This window comes from Bacillus rossius, chromosome 14 (assembly GCF_032445375.1).
Source record: "Bacillus rossius redtenbacheri isolate Brsri chromosome 14, Brsri_v3, whole genome shotgun sequence".
Classification (NCBI taxonomy): Eukaryota; Metazoa; Arthropoda; class Insecta; order Phasmatodea; family Bacillidae; genus Bacillus; species Bacillus rossius.
The window spans coordinates 27,426,689-27,442,851 of NC_086341.1; the positions used below are offsets into that span (position 1 = coordinate 27,426,689).

Consider the following 16,163-nt stretch of genomic DNA (forward strand, 5'->3'; position numbering starts at 1 on the left):
CCTCATAGTAACGCCGAGTGTGAGAGGATCTTCAGCCAGGTAGACAAAAACACAATTCAGATCGTCATTGTCGGAAAAATTGCTTGAAACATTGCTAAAAGTAAAATCTGCACAAGAGGGCATGTGTTACGAAAAACTCTTCGATGAAAAATTTTTGAAGGCTGCAAAATCTGCAACCTATAATTTGTTGAAATAAATTTTGAAGCAGAGACCATGTAAAATACGTACAGGTATGTCACTTAAATTTAAAGATTCTCATTTGTTGTTTATTATATCTAACATGTATTTGTGGGTCTGAAAATTTTTATCAAGGACCTCATGATTTTTTTGATTTGAATGTTGGCAGGTCTGCATATGTCACGTGTTGCATCCAATGCCAAGGTTGGCCAGTGCACAGCGTTCAAAAATGTTATAAGTGATACAGTCTGTAGGCACTGTAGTCTGTAGGCACTGTGGTAGTTTTTACAACTAAATCTTTTCATTTTGCTAGACAAACAAATAATTTCTGACTGCTTTTTTGGCAAAAAGGCTGCATTCCCCTAGTGTAGAACCAGATTTGGTACACATAAAAAGATACACAGCAATTTAAAATAACTTATTTATTTACAATACAACAGAACCACAACATCAATAAATCTACCAGTATAGTACTCAGATTAATATTAAAATTGTTATGTATAAAATAATAGACAGCTTTTAGAGTGATGTGAATTTCATAACTAATGCTATCAAAATAAATTTTTTGACACAGCAGAAACAATTAATTACTCCATAAATTATGAAGACATTACTCTGAGCAGGAAAGTGTAATACTCAAAAATGTATGATTACTAGGCCTGTGCGAATACATATTCAAATTTTCGAATATGAATAACAAAATATTTGTTTTGATTCGACCTCAAATACTAACACTTTGAAATAAGGAATATTTGTTTGCTTACGAATACTCGACATAGTATACCTCGTGAGTTTATCATAAAAAAAAGTTCACTGGTGAGATTAAGTCATTTGTGTGATATAAATACCTTTGTTTAATGATTATTGGATTTAAGAATTAAAAACATGAACAAGCGACGTTGTAAACATGCAACAAGTATTAAAAGTTTTTTTTGCCACTATCTCGCCTTTGAATATATATACTGTATAGAAGTCGCCAGCCCAGGTTAAAATTTCTAATACGGTTTTGAGGTAGTTGGTTAATTCACCGCCGCAATCGCCACCATCTCTAGGGCATCGACTTGTGGTGGTCTCTGGCGGACAAGTGTCGAACTCTTCAAACACCCCTTCCCCCTCCCGTTGAACAACCTTGAGCTGCAGTGAATGATAGGCGGGGGGTGCGGGGAATGACAGCGGGCGACAGCGCTGCGCTCTAACGTGTAAATAACAACTAAGATGATACAGGGCGTTACGGCAGCGCACTGCAGCGGTGAAGTTCCCAAGCTGCTCATCATACGCTTTTGAAAAACGTAGAGTAAATCCTATCCACTCGCGACTTTTATACAGTATATATATTTTCAAAGATCTCGCTAAACAGTAACAGAAAAAATGCATAAACAATTCAAAACACGGCATGTTTTTCATTTCAAACTTGAAAACATATAATTATTTGTATTATTATTTGTATCACATGCACTACAAGTGGGGAAAAATAAACATCAACAACCATGGACAACACCACCACACCACAATGACACTCTTGAGATGGGCATTAAAAGAAGTAATAGTCATTGTTTCAACACCGTGTAAATGGATAGCCAGAAACGATCTAACACCATGTGATACAGTAGCAGCTTACTTGCTGTATATATCTATGACAAAACAGATGATGTGATCAAATATTGTAATACGGAAAATATAGAAAACTTGTAAGAAATACTCGACACAAGTGATGCTAGCGAACCTGGCTTTATGGAGTGTAACTGCATTTTTTTACAATGTATTTTATGTGGGTGAGAGTAATGGCATCTAACAGCTTAGAGTGAAAATAACTGAAAGTAATGCAGTAAATTGTCTCGCGCTTCGCGAATGATAACTGGCCAGTGTTTCCCATATTGTCGTATTACGATATTTGTTGCGACTCAATAGCAATATATAAAATTTTTTTTTTGGTAAATAATGGTTTATGATTCAAGATGAAATCAGCACAAATTGTGTTTATAATATTGCTGAACTAAAATACAAATTACCTAGTGCCAGTTAAGGAAAACTAAAGAATAACTAGGGTTTAAATATGTAAATATAAGCTTATTCAATCACTAATTGGGAATACAGTATTTTAAAAAAAGATTCTCATTTTTCGTAAAATAGATTTCAATGGATTTTACTGTATTTTACTGTTTAAAAAAATTTTTTTAATCAATGTGCAGAGTAGCAGGTTGTGAAAAATAAGGCGAATAGGAATTGAAATGAAAGGTTGGTTGGTTGATTAGGTTAAGTTTTAATTCAATATTTGTATTCGAAAATAATTTGAAATTCGTATTCGTATTTGATTCAAACTAAAAAATTGAAATTCGCACAGGCCTATAGTTTACCTTAAATGCCTATAAATTAAACTGTACTTCTAGCAATAATATACCCTTTATTTTATGATATACTGGTTAAGAAAAGATGATCCCAACAAACAGAAAACTTAGAAAACTAATATTATGAACATGAGAAATATGAGCCTGTATGATCAAAGTTATCATCAATAGGTAGTAAACCAAATTTTCTCCCACTAGATAATTTTTGAGACTGTTTATTAAGTACAGAATTCTCTAAACGTAACATGTAGCACGCACATACTGAAGCATGGAAAATAAAATACGGCAGTACAGTAGAGCACCCCTCAACCGTAATTCCCACAAACGGAACTCCCGATATCCGAAACTAATTTTCCAAAAAAACATTAAAACATTACAAAACATCTCCAAAACATTTCCGCATTGGAACGAGGCGTTTTTGCTTTTACCTGACTGTACATGTCTTGTAGGCACGTGCGCGCACGTCTGTCAGAGAGCTAATTATAGCCAGTCTTTCCCGTGAATTGTGTAAATACACCATTGGTTTTCGCGTCATACGTGAATTACTATAAAGATGATTATGCTATAAGTAGTTTTATTGTTTCACTATGTCAAGTAAACGGAAATTCCAGCCGGCCCGAGAGTATCTACACTGACTCCCACTACACACACTGACACACGTAATAGCGAGTAACATTTACTTCCAATGTGTGATGCTTTCAGTTTGTAGACAATAATTTAGTGTACAAATATGTATTATGTACATATTTATACGTTAATATATGGTTAAACAGTCTACATTTACCTGTATTTCTCTATCTCTGTGTTTTTAAACGAGATGCTTGAAGTGTTATGTATTCTTGTGTGTGTGAAATGTAAACTGTGCGTGGCAGTGATTATACACTCTCCAGGAAGTGTGAATCACTAGCACGTCAACACAGAAGTAACACAACACTGCAGCTGTAGTCCTACTACCTCCCCCAAACCCTCTTTATCAACCTCTTCGCTCACGCACGCACCCACCCACAGAGATAAGAAACACGTGCCTGCCAGCTTGCTTGAATGAAGGTAATTCAACCGGCCTGGAGGCTGGCCCTACCGCAACTCCCCTTACCCGGAATTTTCCCATAACCGGAATAGACATCCCCCCAATGATTCCGGTTGAGGGGTGCACTACTGTAGTAGTAAGTGTCACAACTTTCATAAACTCTCATAAATTTTCAATTACTCAGGGGGAAACTAATGCAAATCAGAAAACTCACCTCATAGTCATCAAAAGAGCACTTAAGTGGGAAGATAACACATCTTAAAACTCCAATAAACCAGGAAGACTGGATTGTTAAGTTACTGCTCTAAACCCAAAGGAATTATAGTGGTGCACCGATATGACTTTACCAATTACCGATTCGATTACCGATTATGAGAGCAATAATCGGCAGATACCGATTCAGTTACCGATTATAATGAAAAAATTTTTAAAGTGTAATAATGGACACAAAAATTTTTATACCCATGTGAATTTAATAACAAGATTAGGAAAAATTGAGAATAGTTATAATAACAGTATAAAAATATATAAAATACACTATTAAGTCATTGCAAAGTGTAAATTAAATTAACTTCTATTTATATTTGTTATTGTAAACAACTTGAACTACAGTCTAATAATTGTAATTTACAATGGGTAAGTTTTTGTTGCGGAAAACTAGCATTTTTATAGACTATCACATAAGGTTGCATCGAGAAATTACCGTTTAACAATGTAAACATGTTGCTTTATTTTGTTCACTTGAGTTTATAGAAAAATGTTTCCACACTTCACTTTTTTTCTCCCTACTCGCCATCTCACTGTAATTATATAAAAATGACTCAAAACCAATTCTAGCACATGCGATTTTATTTATGTTGACTGAATATATAAAATTATAAATACTTTTTCACTTTTCACGTCACATACAAATAACACAACAACGGATAATTTTACCAAAGACACCCATAACGAGTTTGTAAAACGCAGTGATAAACTCTTGAAGGAATCAGGACCACGATTTTGAACCGCTACTACGACTCGAAAAGATTGATTGTCATAGAATCTACTGCAACTGCTTGTGGTATTTTTTTTGCGTGCCATCTATTTTACGTCTCTGGCTATAGGTAATGTACAAGGCTACTAAACAAAAGACAGAATAAAAGATGAAACGTAAATAAACGTGTAGGAAAAATGTATTTTTTATTGTTCGAGGCAATGAGATTTATTAAACTTAACAAAATATCTGTAATTATGATATGACGGAGTTAGATTAATTTTGTAATATGTACAAATATTACCGTATTTCGTCCTAAAATGTGTAACAAAATATTACACGGTAAAAACCTACTTAATTATGCCGGGACGTAGATAATCGGCAAAGTAATCGTTAAGATAATCGCAGATTACGATTAATCGGAAAGTACCCATAATCGCTGGTTACGGTTCATCTGTATCCACATCGGTGCACCACTAAATTATAATTTAACATTATCGGAAAATTTAAAACGAGGCAATATACCAGTACAAGCACCATCAACACATTTTAGGAGTTTTACAACAATTCCAAATGAAATATACATATTGTTTAATTAAATTAACTCCTGAAAACAAATTTTTTTGTACAAAATCTTTTGAAGCTGCAGATTTCTGACTTAAGAATAATAAAGTAATGGAAACATAAATAATAAGACTTTTATAAGGCTTCACTAGTCAACTCATAATTTTTTTAATAAAGAGAGAATATGATTTTTTTTTAAACTCAAATGTAATACTAATACCTTTCAAGATGATCACAAAAATGTTATAATTACGTACTTGCTTAATGCTTTGGAACTATGAATATTCATTAACTGATTGTATAATTTAAGAGTTTCAATATGCAGGATGAATAATCACAGATAACTTGGTAGGTATATTCTCTGCACACACATTGTACTCAGTTTCTTCAGCTTGGATCATGCACAGCGCGATGCGATCGAGATGGAGAGGGACGTCACAGCCTGTGAGGCTTGCCCTTCACCCGGTGGGCCTTGAGGCAGATCATGGTGCAGAAGATGTTGCCGCTGTACTCGAACGGCACGCGTCCCGTCACGTCGGCGCCGCAGAGGAAGCACCGCACCGCCGCCGGCTTGGCGCCACCGAACCGTGCTGCCTGGTCCAGCATCCGTCGCTCTGCTGCCAGAGCCATCTGCGAACCCACACCCCGCAACGTGCCAGGAACACATGTGCACACAAACACTCTGGCACACCACACAATGTCTGACACTATCGCAACGTGCCAGGAACACAAGAACACACAAACACTCTGGCACACCACACGATGTCTGACACTACAGCAACGAGCCAGGAACACAAGAACACACAAACACTCTGGCACACCCCATGATGTCTGACACTACCGCAACGTGCCAGGAATACATGAACACATCAGACTGTATTTTCATTTTCCTTTGTGTACAAAAAATAATTAGAGAGAAGATATTATGGTTATTTTTTTTTAAAATGAGATTTCAGTATTATTGTTTTTATTTTTTATGAAAGCATATTAGATATTATTGAAAAAATTTAGGACTTTAATGTTTTGCGATACCCATTTTACCAAAACAATGTTATTGTCACGCGGTAAAATTTTACGTGAAGGGTTTATTGAACTTGGCTTTGCGCACGTAGTGCTTTGTGAGTCCGCTTGAGTTCCTGACGCTTGCTTGCGACACTCGGGTTTTGTATTTTGTCTTCCTGACGCGGTAGATTGCTAACGCTCTCTGTTTTTCTGGGACGGTGGCATGTTTCGCCGCCCGAGGGCCTGGCCAGCTACGCGGGCGGTTGCGACATCCTGGCCTGGAATCTCCGGGAGCGTTGGCCGCCCTGGTTGGTTTCGCTGCGTTGGTGTTCTCGCGCAGGCGCGCTGTTGTTGGTGTCGCAACCTGGCGGAAGAAATGAGAGTCTGGCATGACCGGTGGAGAGGGGATAGCGTCGGTCGGCAGCATCGCGTTTGTGTTGTGAAATCGCGGCCGGGATTTTTGCTTTCGCGTGGAGTGTTCTCGACGTGATGACGATGTAAGGGTGAATTAATAAATGGGCCACCCTGGGTGCGCCCGGGGTGGTTCTTCTCGTTGAGGTGTTTGAGGTCTGTCGGAGCCCCTGCCTGGCGGGTAGCTGCATGCTGCTGTTCGAAGAAGGTGTTGTAAGTAATGGCGAACTCGTAATTCTCCGTCACCTCTTGTAAAGTCTGTAGGCGTATTTTAAATTGTGTTAGGATGACTTAAATTTTACATTCTTTCCATGAGTGCAGGCAGTTTGGGAATCCAGTAATGTAAAATTTCTTTCGTTAATTTTAGCTTAAGGATGGGTCGAGGTGTGTGTTGAGATTGATCATGTTATTTTAAAAATTAATACTCGTGCTAAGAAGAGGATAAATTATTGTTTATTTATTTCAAAGGAGTATTTATTTATTTATTTATTGTTGACTGAGTAGTTTGACATTATTTACATTATTTACATTATTTATTTACTTATGTGTTGGTCATAGTTTACAGGAAATAAACCAGAAACGATGTGGGATGAATAATACTTTTTATTCCAGTCAACACCCTTGTGGCCATAGGCGGCATGGCCACTTGATGTTATATTTATTTTAAGTAATTTTGAATTATGGCTGTTACGTAATTTTAGTTTTAATATTTGCCCCTTTCCTTTTTTTTAAAAGAAAGTATTGGTTTGTTATAAGTTTTGTAAATCTTATTTTTAAATATGTTTTTATATTATGTTATTTTTTATGTTAATGGTTTAGTTTCTTAATATTTAATAATAACGCTTTGGACTTTTAATCATAATACTGTGTGCGACGCTTCCCCCGTGAGCATGCAAATGGACTGTTCCAAGGCTATAAGGTGGTGGGGGAAATACGTCAAGGGAGGACAGAATGAGCTGTGCGTGAGTCGTCAGCTGATCGCCGTGTGGCGCGTGTGCGCTTCGGGCGTAACGGGCGTGATGATGGCTTGTGGTATTGGACCGGGGCAAGCTCGCGAATACTTTTTAAATAAAATCAGCTGACGTGTATTGAGCATTGGGGAATACTTACGTCGTCACGGGTGCTGCCAAGAAGAAGAAGAGTTCACGCTACATTTTCCGTTGAATGCAGAGTTAATATGAAGCATTTAGCACCTCTGCTAAATTACAGCCCGCTAAACTCCGGGCCAGGAGGTCCGGGGTGTGATTCGACGTACATCGTTCATCCAAGTAAGTGATTCCGGCTCCGAACTTTTGCCCCTGTAACCCCGGGGCGTTGATTTGGACTTTGCCAAAATAAGAGTGAATAATCCGAAAAATAACTTCTGCCAAAAGACCCTGCCTACAACTTCGAGTGTATGTTCCATCGTGGTACCCATTTTTAACGAACCTTGTATCATGCTTGCCGCGAAGCGTCGTAAATTAAAAATCACCCGGGTGTAATTAAGACATTTTGGAGTGACATTTATTTTTATTAACTTTTATTTAAAAAGAATTGTAATTCATTATTTATATACATATATATATATATATATTTTTTGGAGCTGCTTGTCATCAATGTTTGATTTTATTACAGTATTTATTTATTGGTATATACTAAAACGTGGCTCTATTAAAAGCCTCTGTAGCACTATAGGGCAAAAGGTTATAGGCATTATTGTAATCTTTTTGAGATTTTGTTTTCAATTAAATTGCCTGCCATGTTCATGCGCAAGTAGTCCCATTAAAGTTGTTGGCATTGCAAGTAATTACGTGTTTTTCGTTTTAAATACTATTACTCTGTTCTCTTCCTTTTCCAAAAGGTCTTTGAATAATTTACTTAAGAATTTTGGGGCACTCGTTTATTGGAGCAGCGCGCAAAATAATAATTTGAAACGTGGAGTGTTTAAGGCTGTTCCCAGACGGGTGTCTGACTTGTGGTGGTGTGACACAGGGGGTGTCAACCACGACACCCTAAGGAGGTTAGACATCCCTGTACCAGCTCTACTGCTACCTCCCCCCCCCCCCCACTAATGTTTATTTTGAAATCTAAGATGTTATTTTATTATTTTTATTTTGAGTGACATTTTGTAGATCTTGACTTATAATACTGAGATTTGCCCAGATTGAATCTTTAGTTTAGTTCGTTTTAAACTCGGTCTGGTCATACATACCTTTTGTACTCTAAAAAGTAATGTTTGAATGTTTGGTTTGTCTTAAATTCATTTGTAATCATCAATGAGTCAATTTTTACAATATAATAATTAGTTATGGGTTGAATCCCAATTTTCACGATTCAGAATCTCAAATACAAATCCCAAGGGTTCTTAAACCCCGAGATTTTGCAAGTTGGATATATGATGGTGTTGAAATGAATCTCCCCCCCCCCCCCCCCCCCAACACACACACAAAATGCTTTCCATTGCCACTCCACATCACCCTTGCACCCGTCAAACGCCTCTAATGACCTTGATGTCTAAACGAAGTTAACACCAAGTCAGTCATTTATTAGTATTTCAGTAAAAAGGTGGCTCTTTTTGACATGATTTTTCTTTAAAAACCAAATCAAATACTGGTTAGCGAATACTAGTTTTTGATACAAAGTGAATATCAAATTGAATGTTTAAAATATTCATGAAGTAAAATCGAATTTAGAATACTGCTCTCGACGAAGCTGCATTACACTTTTTATAAAATACAGGATGGAAGTAAAAATATTAATGTTTGAACTGAGTAAGTGATTAACCAATTGGACCCTACATATTACAGCATTCATTAAAATGATAAAATAACCATGCATAATAATAATAATATTGAAAATTCATAAAAGCAAACAGAGCACCTTCTTTTAATTTATTTTAATTGACAATTTTATTCAAGCAAAATATATAAGTAACAAAAAATGTGAAGTTTCACTTCAGATGGGAAGCTTTGCATCACAACCAAAGCTTCAAATAAACCAAATAGCAAATTTCCTAGCGAAGTCAAATGAAATATTAAAAAGAGCTTCAATTAATTCTCTTAGTCAAAGCTTCACACAGGCCTACCAAATACCATCAAATTTTTAGCATTACATAGATTTAATATTAAAGGAAAAAGAATAGATGAAAGATATTAGAGATAATAAAAGTAAATTAAAAAATTACACATTGACCATCAGAGACAAAAATCTGTCGCATTCCCAGATGGGGCCCGCAGAATTTAAGTTTATCGTTTCCACTTCATAGTTGCAAGTGCAAGTAGGCCCTCACAGTTTATAAATTCAGTGGGGGATTCCTCCCTGGATTTACGCCCATGCTCACAACTATGAAGTCTATAACTGTTCCCCAATTTATTTTTTAATGTAATTATTTATGCAAATTATATGTATTGATTCAGAAAACCTAATTTGTGACACGAATACCAAAATTAAGATAATTTATTCTTTGTACAATACAGTATTTTATTTTCGACACATCAGACCTAGATTCGAATTTGAGGGATACACTTTTATGATTCAATTTTGAGATCTGGATTCAAGAAAATTGTTATCTTACGCATCAAAAGTTTCTATTCACTGTCCAAATAGGCAGTGACATGAAATGGCCCACATAGGGGTGAGCCGATCACCACATTTGCCGATCATGCCGATGCCAGAAATGTGGTACCGATCATGCCGATTTTTTTGACCGATTAGTGCTTTTTTAAGTTGGTTGTAAAATATGCTCCAAATAACTTAAGTTAAATAATTTTACTTGAAACTACTCATTACTGAATACCCTAAACAAATAGGTTACATATATTTATATGACAAACTTTTGATTCAGACACTGATTATTAGTTGTTACCATAAACTAATCTGTAAATCTATTAATCCCTTTAACAAAATCTATAACACACTGTTGACCAACTAATCATCATCGTCACACAATTCGAAAATAAATGTTTACATTTTTCCGCTTTTTGGCGCGATTTAAAATGCTTTCTGCTTGATATTAAGACGCTGTTCCAACTATATGCTAGCGCCCCCGGCTGATGTCGTATGGCCACTCACGTAAGGCTGTTCCAAAAACCGCCACTGTTCGCCCAATCATCTGCTTGCTTTTGTATTTATCGGGTGTCGCTGTTCCAAGCTGACGTCAGTGCCCCGAGCGGTGTGCGTGGGCTTTAAAACTTTGCCTGTTTGTCTTATCTATCCAAACATTATGCCGGAAAGGAAATAAACGCCGTAGTTTTACGTATTTTTACAGTATATTTTTGAGTTTAACATTATAACGTGAGCGTGTGTAAGCTTTTGTTTGCTTTAGTGCATTAATGACTAATGTTCAGTGGCGGCCATGTTGCGGTGTTTGTTTACCAGTGACGAGACAAGTCTTTTACCCAGTATTTAAATTTTGCTTAAAAACACTGTGATTTCACGTAAAAACTGTATTTTACGGTGATTTCGCGTTTATCGTCGTTTAATCGCGATCGCGAAAAGAACAGGCCCCTATGCATGACTTATTAAATGGTTTGGTGTGCTTTTGTTTACTCTTTTTTAACAAACGTACTTTTCATGAATATGTTTATTTTTTAAGAATAACTTTACTTAATTTTTTTTTCTGCAGAAAAGATTAAAACGTAAATGTAACGTAAATGTTACTTAAAACGTCAGGCAACAGTTCTGAAGCAAAAAATATGTCGGCGCTTTTGTGTTACGTAGAGATTTTTTTTTTTGTCTTCAGAAAGCGGTAATCGGCAAAAAGGATCGGCATGCATGAAGCCGATCATGCAAATGACAAAAATGACCAAAATCGACCGATCTTAATAATTGGCAATCGGCATCGGCTTACCCCTAGGCCCACAAGTTATAACGGGGGTGCGGCGTTTGTCCTAAAATCGTTTGTCCTAAAGCGTTTATCCTAATTTCGTTTGTCCTAAAAATTAGGACAAACGACTTTAGGACAAACGAATTTTAGGACAAACGACGGAACAGCTTCAAAATATTTTTACTCTGAGTTTTAGGACAAACGACTTTAGGACAAACGACATTAGGACAAACGACTTTAGGACAAACGACTTTAGGACAAACGACTTTTAGGACAAACGACGGTTCCAGTATCAATAAATCCTTACTCTGAGTTTTAGGACAAACGACTTTAGGACAAACGACATTAGGACAAACGACTTTAGGACAAACGACATTAGGATAAACGACTTTAGGACAAACGACATTAGGACAAACGACTTTAGGACAAACGACATTAGGACAAACGACTTTAGGACAAACGACTTTAGGACAAACGACTTTTAGGACAAATGATTTTAGGACAAACGACATTATGAAAAACCAAGTTAGGACAAATGACTTTAGGACAAAAAACTTTGAGTCAAACTATTTTATTTAAAAACCACAGAGCATGTGAGAACTTACAGTAAAAGAAAACGTTTGAAAAAATAATGTTATATACTGGGGAAATACTTTACATTCTATGTAAAAAAAAATTCAGCGTTTACGATCGTTACAATTTTTTGACATCTAGGAATAAAGACTACGGTTTCAACGACCTAAATCTTTTTTTTTTTTGCCATCTTGGATCCGCCATATTTAAATAGAGCGCCCCACTCATTATGATGAAATTTTCTTCATGACCGCCATATTGAATTTTTCTGTTCCACTGGAGGCCGCCATCTTGGATGCCGTCGACTTTGTTTCTGTTCTTTGTTCCTAGATAGCGCCAGCAACGCTCTTGATTTTTTTTGATCTTCTGGAGGCCGCCATCTTGGATACCGTTGACTTTGTTTCTGCTGTTTGTTCCTAGAGAGCGCCAGCCTAGCTCTTTATTTTTATTTTTTTTTTTTTGTTCTTCTGGAGGTCACCATCTTGGATACCAAGGACTTTATTTCTGCTGTTTGTTCATAGAGAGCGCCAGCATCGCTCTGATTCATCACATAAGGTCGATGTTCCATTACCTACCATAGCTATTATGGTCCTTATCGACATATTAAATTTAAATTTTTTAACAAAATACATTGGAAGCGCTGTGATTCGAATCATTGCAGCTCTGATCTCTAGGTTAAACAACATACGCCTTTAACCGCACGGCCATCGAGACATTTACCAAACTGAGAATAAAATAAAGTATATATAAAAATAACATGCATATTCGGACTTGTAATTTTTTTGATTTAAAGTAATAATAACACCACCTGTATTAAGACGTAACTGTAACAATTATCGTTACGGTCACAATCTTGAATACTCGTAATTGTTTTGTTAGAAAGACGGGAAAAAATTTAAAAATCATTAAAAAATTAATCAATCGAATTAAATAATAAAAATCTTAAAAAACACCGTTGCAATTTTCGTTACGGTCGCCATCTTGAAAATTCATAATTTTAATGCTAGAGATTCGAAAAAAAAAATTACTTATTAGAATACTGATTATTTAGTTCGATTCCTGTCCTTGCTTCGAAACTATTAGAGCAAGAAAAAAAACAGATCCTTCCTCCACGAAGCCACCTACAGACTGATCTCCGCCACCAATAGCAAGGTATATATATCGTCATCTGGTATGACGACATGTCCGCCATCTTGTCTTCATCCGCTGGAGACCACCATCTTGTTTTCGTCTGCTAGAGTGTGCTGATACTATGTTAGTATAATATTCTGTTCACCATAACTTTGTCCTCAACTGTTGGCATTGAACTTTGACTTTGACCTTGAAATTTGACCTTGACCGTGACATTTTACTTTGACCTTGAAATATGATTTTACCTTGACGACCATCATGGATCCGCCATTTCTCGTTCAGTACATGCTACCAGGAGCTACCACCTGCTAGAGGTCATTGCCACCATCTTGTTTTCGTCTGCTGGAGGACACCATCTTGTGCGTGTACTCGTCTTATAGAGTACATTACCACCATACTTGTCTAAGTTTTACCCGCTAGAGTGCAGTAATCATTTATTATTACTGAATTGCCTGCCATCTTGAAATTTGGGCGCCATCTTGGAATCGTGTAATTATTTAGCTAGAAATTCTGGATAAAATTCCAAAATTCATCAAAAAATTCACTCATTAAAGTAATGATTAATTATATCAATTCCTGTTCTGGGTTCGATCCTTGGATGATGCAAAAAAATAATTTTATGGAAAAATTATAATTATAATAAATTATTATCAAAGTACTAAAAGAGACTTAAAATCATCTATTACCATCATCCTTTAAACCATTACGACCGCCATTTTAGATATTTGTATTTATTGACTTATTAGTTCGGGAAAAATTCCAAAATTCACCGAAAAAATCACACATTATTTTACATATTGAATCGAAACTTTCTTCGATCTATGAACGAAGCTGAAAATAAATTTGATTAAAATACCAGAAAAATGCCAGCTTCGAGAAATAAAATACCGCAAGTTCTTTTACAAACATAATTTTTATTACATTATTTCTATCCTACTAAAGGATCACTTGCGAAACCAGCAATCTTATAAACATTAAGCCCTGCATAGACGTGAAACGACAAATTCTTAGCTCCAACAGCTCCAACTACTCCAAATGCTCTAACAGCTCCAACAGCTCCAGAGGCTCCAAATGCTCCAAATGCTCCAACAGTTTCAAATGCTACAAAGGCTCCAAATGCACCAAATGCTCCAAATGCTCCAAATGCTCCACATGCTCCAAATGCTCCAACAGCTCCAAATGCTCCAAATTCTCCAAATGCTCCAAATGCTACAAATGCTCCAACTGCTCCAACAGTTCCAAATGCTCCAACTGATTTCAAATACATTTTTTTTCGAACTTGACAATATTACATGCATGACTTTATTAATATAGATTTTGGATGTCAGTGGTGACTTTTTTACACCTTTTAGTTATAAATTTAATTAGATATGAGCTTTCGAGAAATAATAAAGTACATTTTTAAAAAATCTTAATTTTTCTTCATGTACACATGCAATTAATGGAAATCATTATTTTATGTAGCCAGCTTCCCTCAGTCTTTAAGTATGAAGGATATTTCTTTGATGCTCGAATAGTTTCCTGCACAAAGCGAACCATGTAGAAGTCTTAGCCTGTCAACCAATATGTTAGGATCTTCCCATGAGGTATAATCAATCCCTCTGCTACGTTCATCTTCCTTGTATGTTTATAATAAAAATGATTATCCCTGGTGTCTTCTGTTTCAACACCAACCACAAGGTCACTTTCGTCATCGACCAGTGATTATCACAAGCTTGATTAGGATAATTTATTTGGTGCCGGAAATTAGGCATTTCGTCACCTTTTTTTCTATAATTTTAATATTTTTTTTGGAAATCTTATTTTTTTTAAATTTATCTGGTTGTTAAGGGAGTGATTTACTCTTTGTTAGGCCGGTGTACGCCACGTGTTTAAACTTTGTGCCAGTGGACCGAAGACCCCTTTCCCAGGGGGCCTATCTGATATTTTGCTGTCAAATGTGGACGTGGGCAGCCCAGTTGAAATTTCTCTCGCCTGCAGTCACGTCCCAAGTTTGTAATTTTATTTCTCTTCATGACAAAAATTGCATAGAGTGGCTTCTGGGCTGCAAGCTGCTACTTCTTAGAGGCCTGCTGAGAATAGCAAGTCTCGTCACGAATGAGTCTCCAGTGGACCTGTGTTCCCACCTTAGTGGCTATTTCTGTCCTCCCTTCCTCTCACTCCACCTCACATTTGTTCTGAGAAATCAAGTCGGGAGCAGTGACCTGACGTGAACTTAGCCAAGACGATGGGTTAATTCAAGGATTTCTCCCTGGTCTTACAGAGACGTCCACGACATCTAGCGGCAGAAAAAGTAATCGCGTGCCTGGTAGCCAGCGTGTATAGCACACCCTCTTGACACCTGGTGGCTAGTCAGCACACCGCCTCAATTAGTTCCACTTTACGCCGCTAGAAAGCGGCACCGCAGCGCCATAAGGCACTATGTTTCTTCTCGCGGCCAATAGAAGTCGATTGTTTGTTGCCTTCTGTACTTGCCAGTATAGAGTGCGTATGTCTGTGTTCTTGTCACGTCCGCCTCGAACTCCTTCGCATGTTTTCGGCCATGAGCCGAACCTTCCCTTCTTTTTTCCTAGGGCCGACCACCCGATTTAATTAGTAGCTTTGACCGTCATCGCCAGGACTCAGTAATCTGACCTCGGCTTCTGCCCACGTCTTCTCGGCGTCCTCTGCGCTAAGAGGCTTTTCGCGGGAACGGCGATTTTCGGTTGTATAAAAGATGTAGTCAGTTGCTTAAGGGATGTGATCCCATTTGTACAGTAGCCAGGCAGATGTAGTTTTTAGAAAAAGTCATGTGTAATTAAAATTTTTATTTTTTTATTCTTTAAAAATTAGTTTTCCTAACGCACATCCGCGATTTCTCGGTGCGCGTCATCCTGATTTCGGCGCGAGACACCACGGAGGCCCTGTTTCTACACCCTGTTTGGTGAGTAATCCGTTTTTTCCCCCTCCCCATATTCCCATTTGTTGGCCTTTCGCACCGAATGTGTATGACTGTCTGGAAGCAGGTCTAATTCGTTTTGAATTTGACTTGTGTTTCAGACAGGGTCCAAGTTTCTGGGGAGAGAAATTGCTCCCCGCATGATCTTCGGGACTTCCAGCTGATTTCCCCTTTTACAAGAGTTTTCCTCTCGGTCCGACGTCATCCTGGGAAGA

At 37.1% G+C, this 16,163-nt stretch overlaps 1 protein-coding gene across 5 annotated transcripts in view; it reads right to left on the reverse strand.

Annotated features, from left to right (window-relative positions):
* Positions 1–2,721: 2,721 nt before the first annotated feature.
* Positions 2,722–16,163, reverse strand: part of LOC134538745 (tRNA endonuclease ANKZF1-like) — a 109,191-nt gene continuing 95,749 nt past the window's right edge. For all 5 annotated transcript variants that reach the window (XM_063380221.1, XM_063380219.1, XM_063380218.1 and 2 more), the window contains one exon: positions 2,722–5,719. In XM_063380221.1, coding sequence (XP_063236291.1) covers positions 5,525–5,719 — 195 coding nt within the window. In that variant the 3' untranslated portion in view covers positions 2,722–5,524. The remainder of the gene's footprint in view (positions 5,720–16,163) is intronic.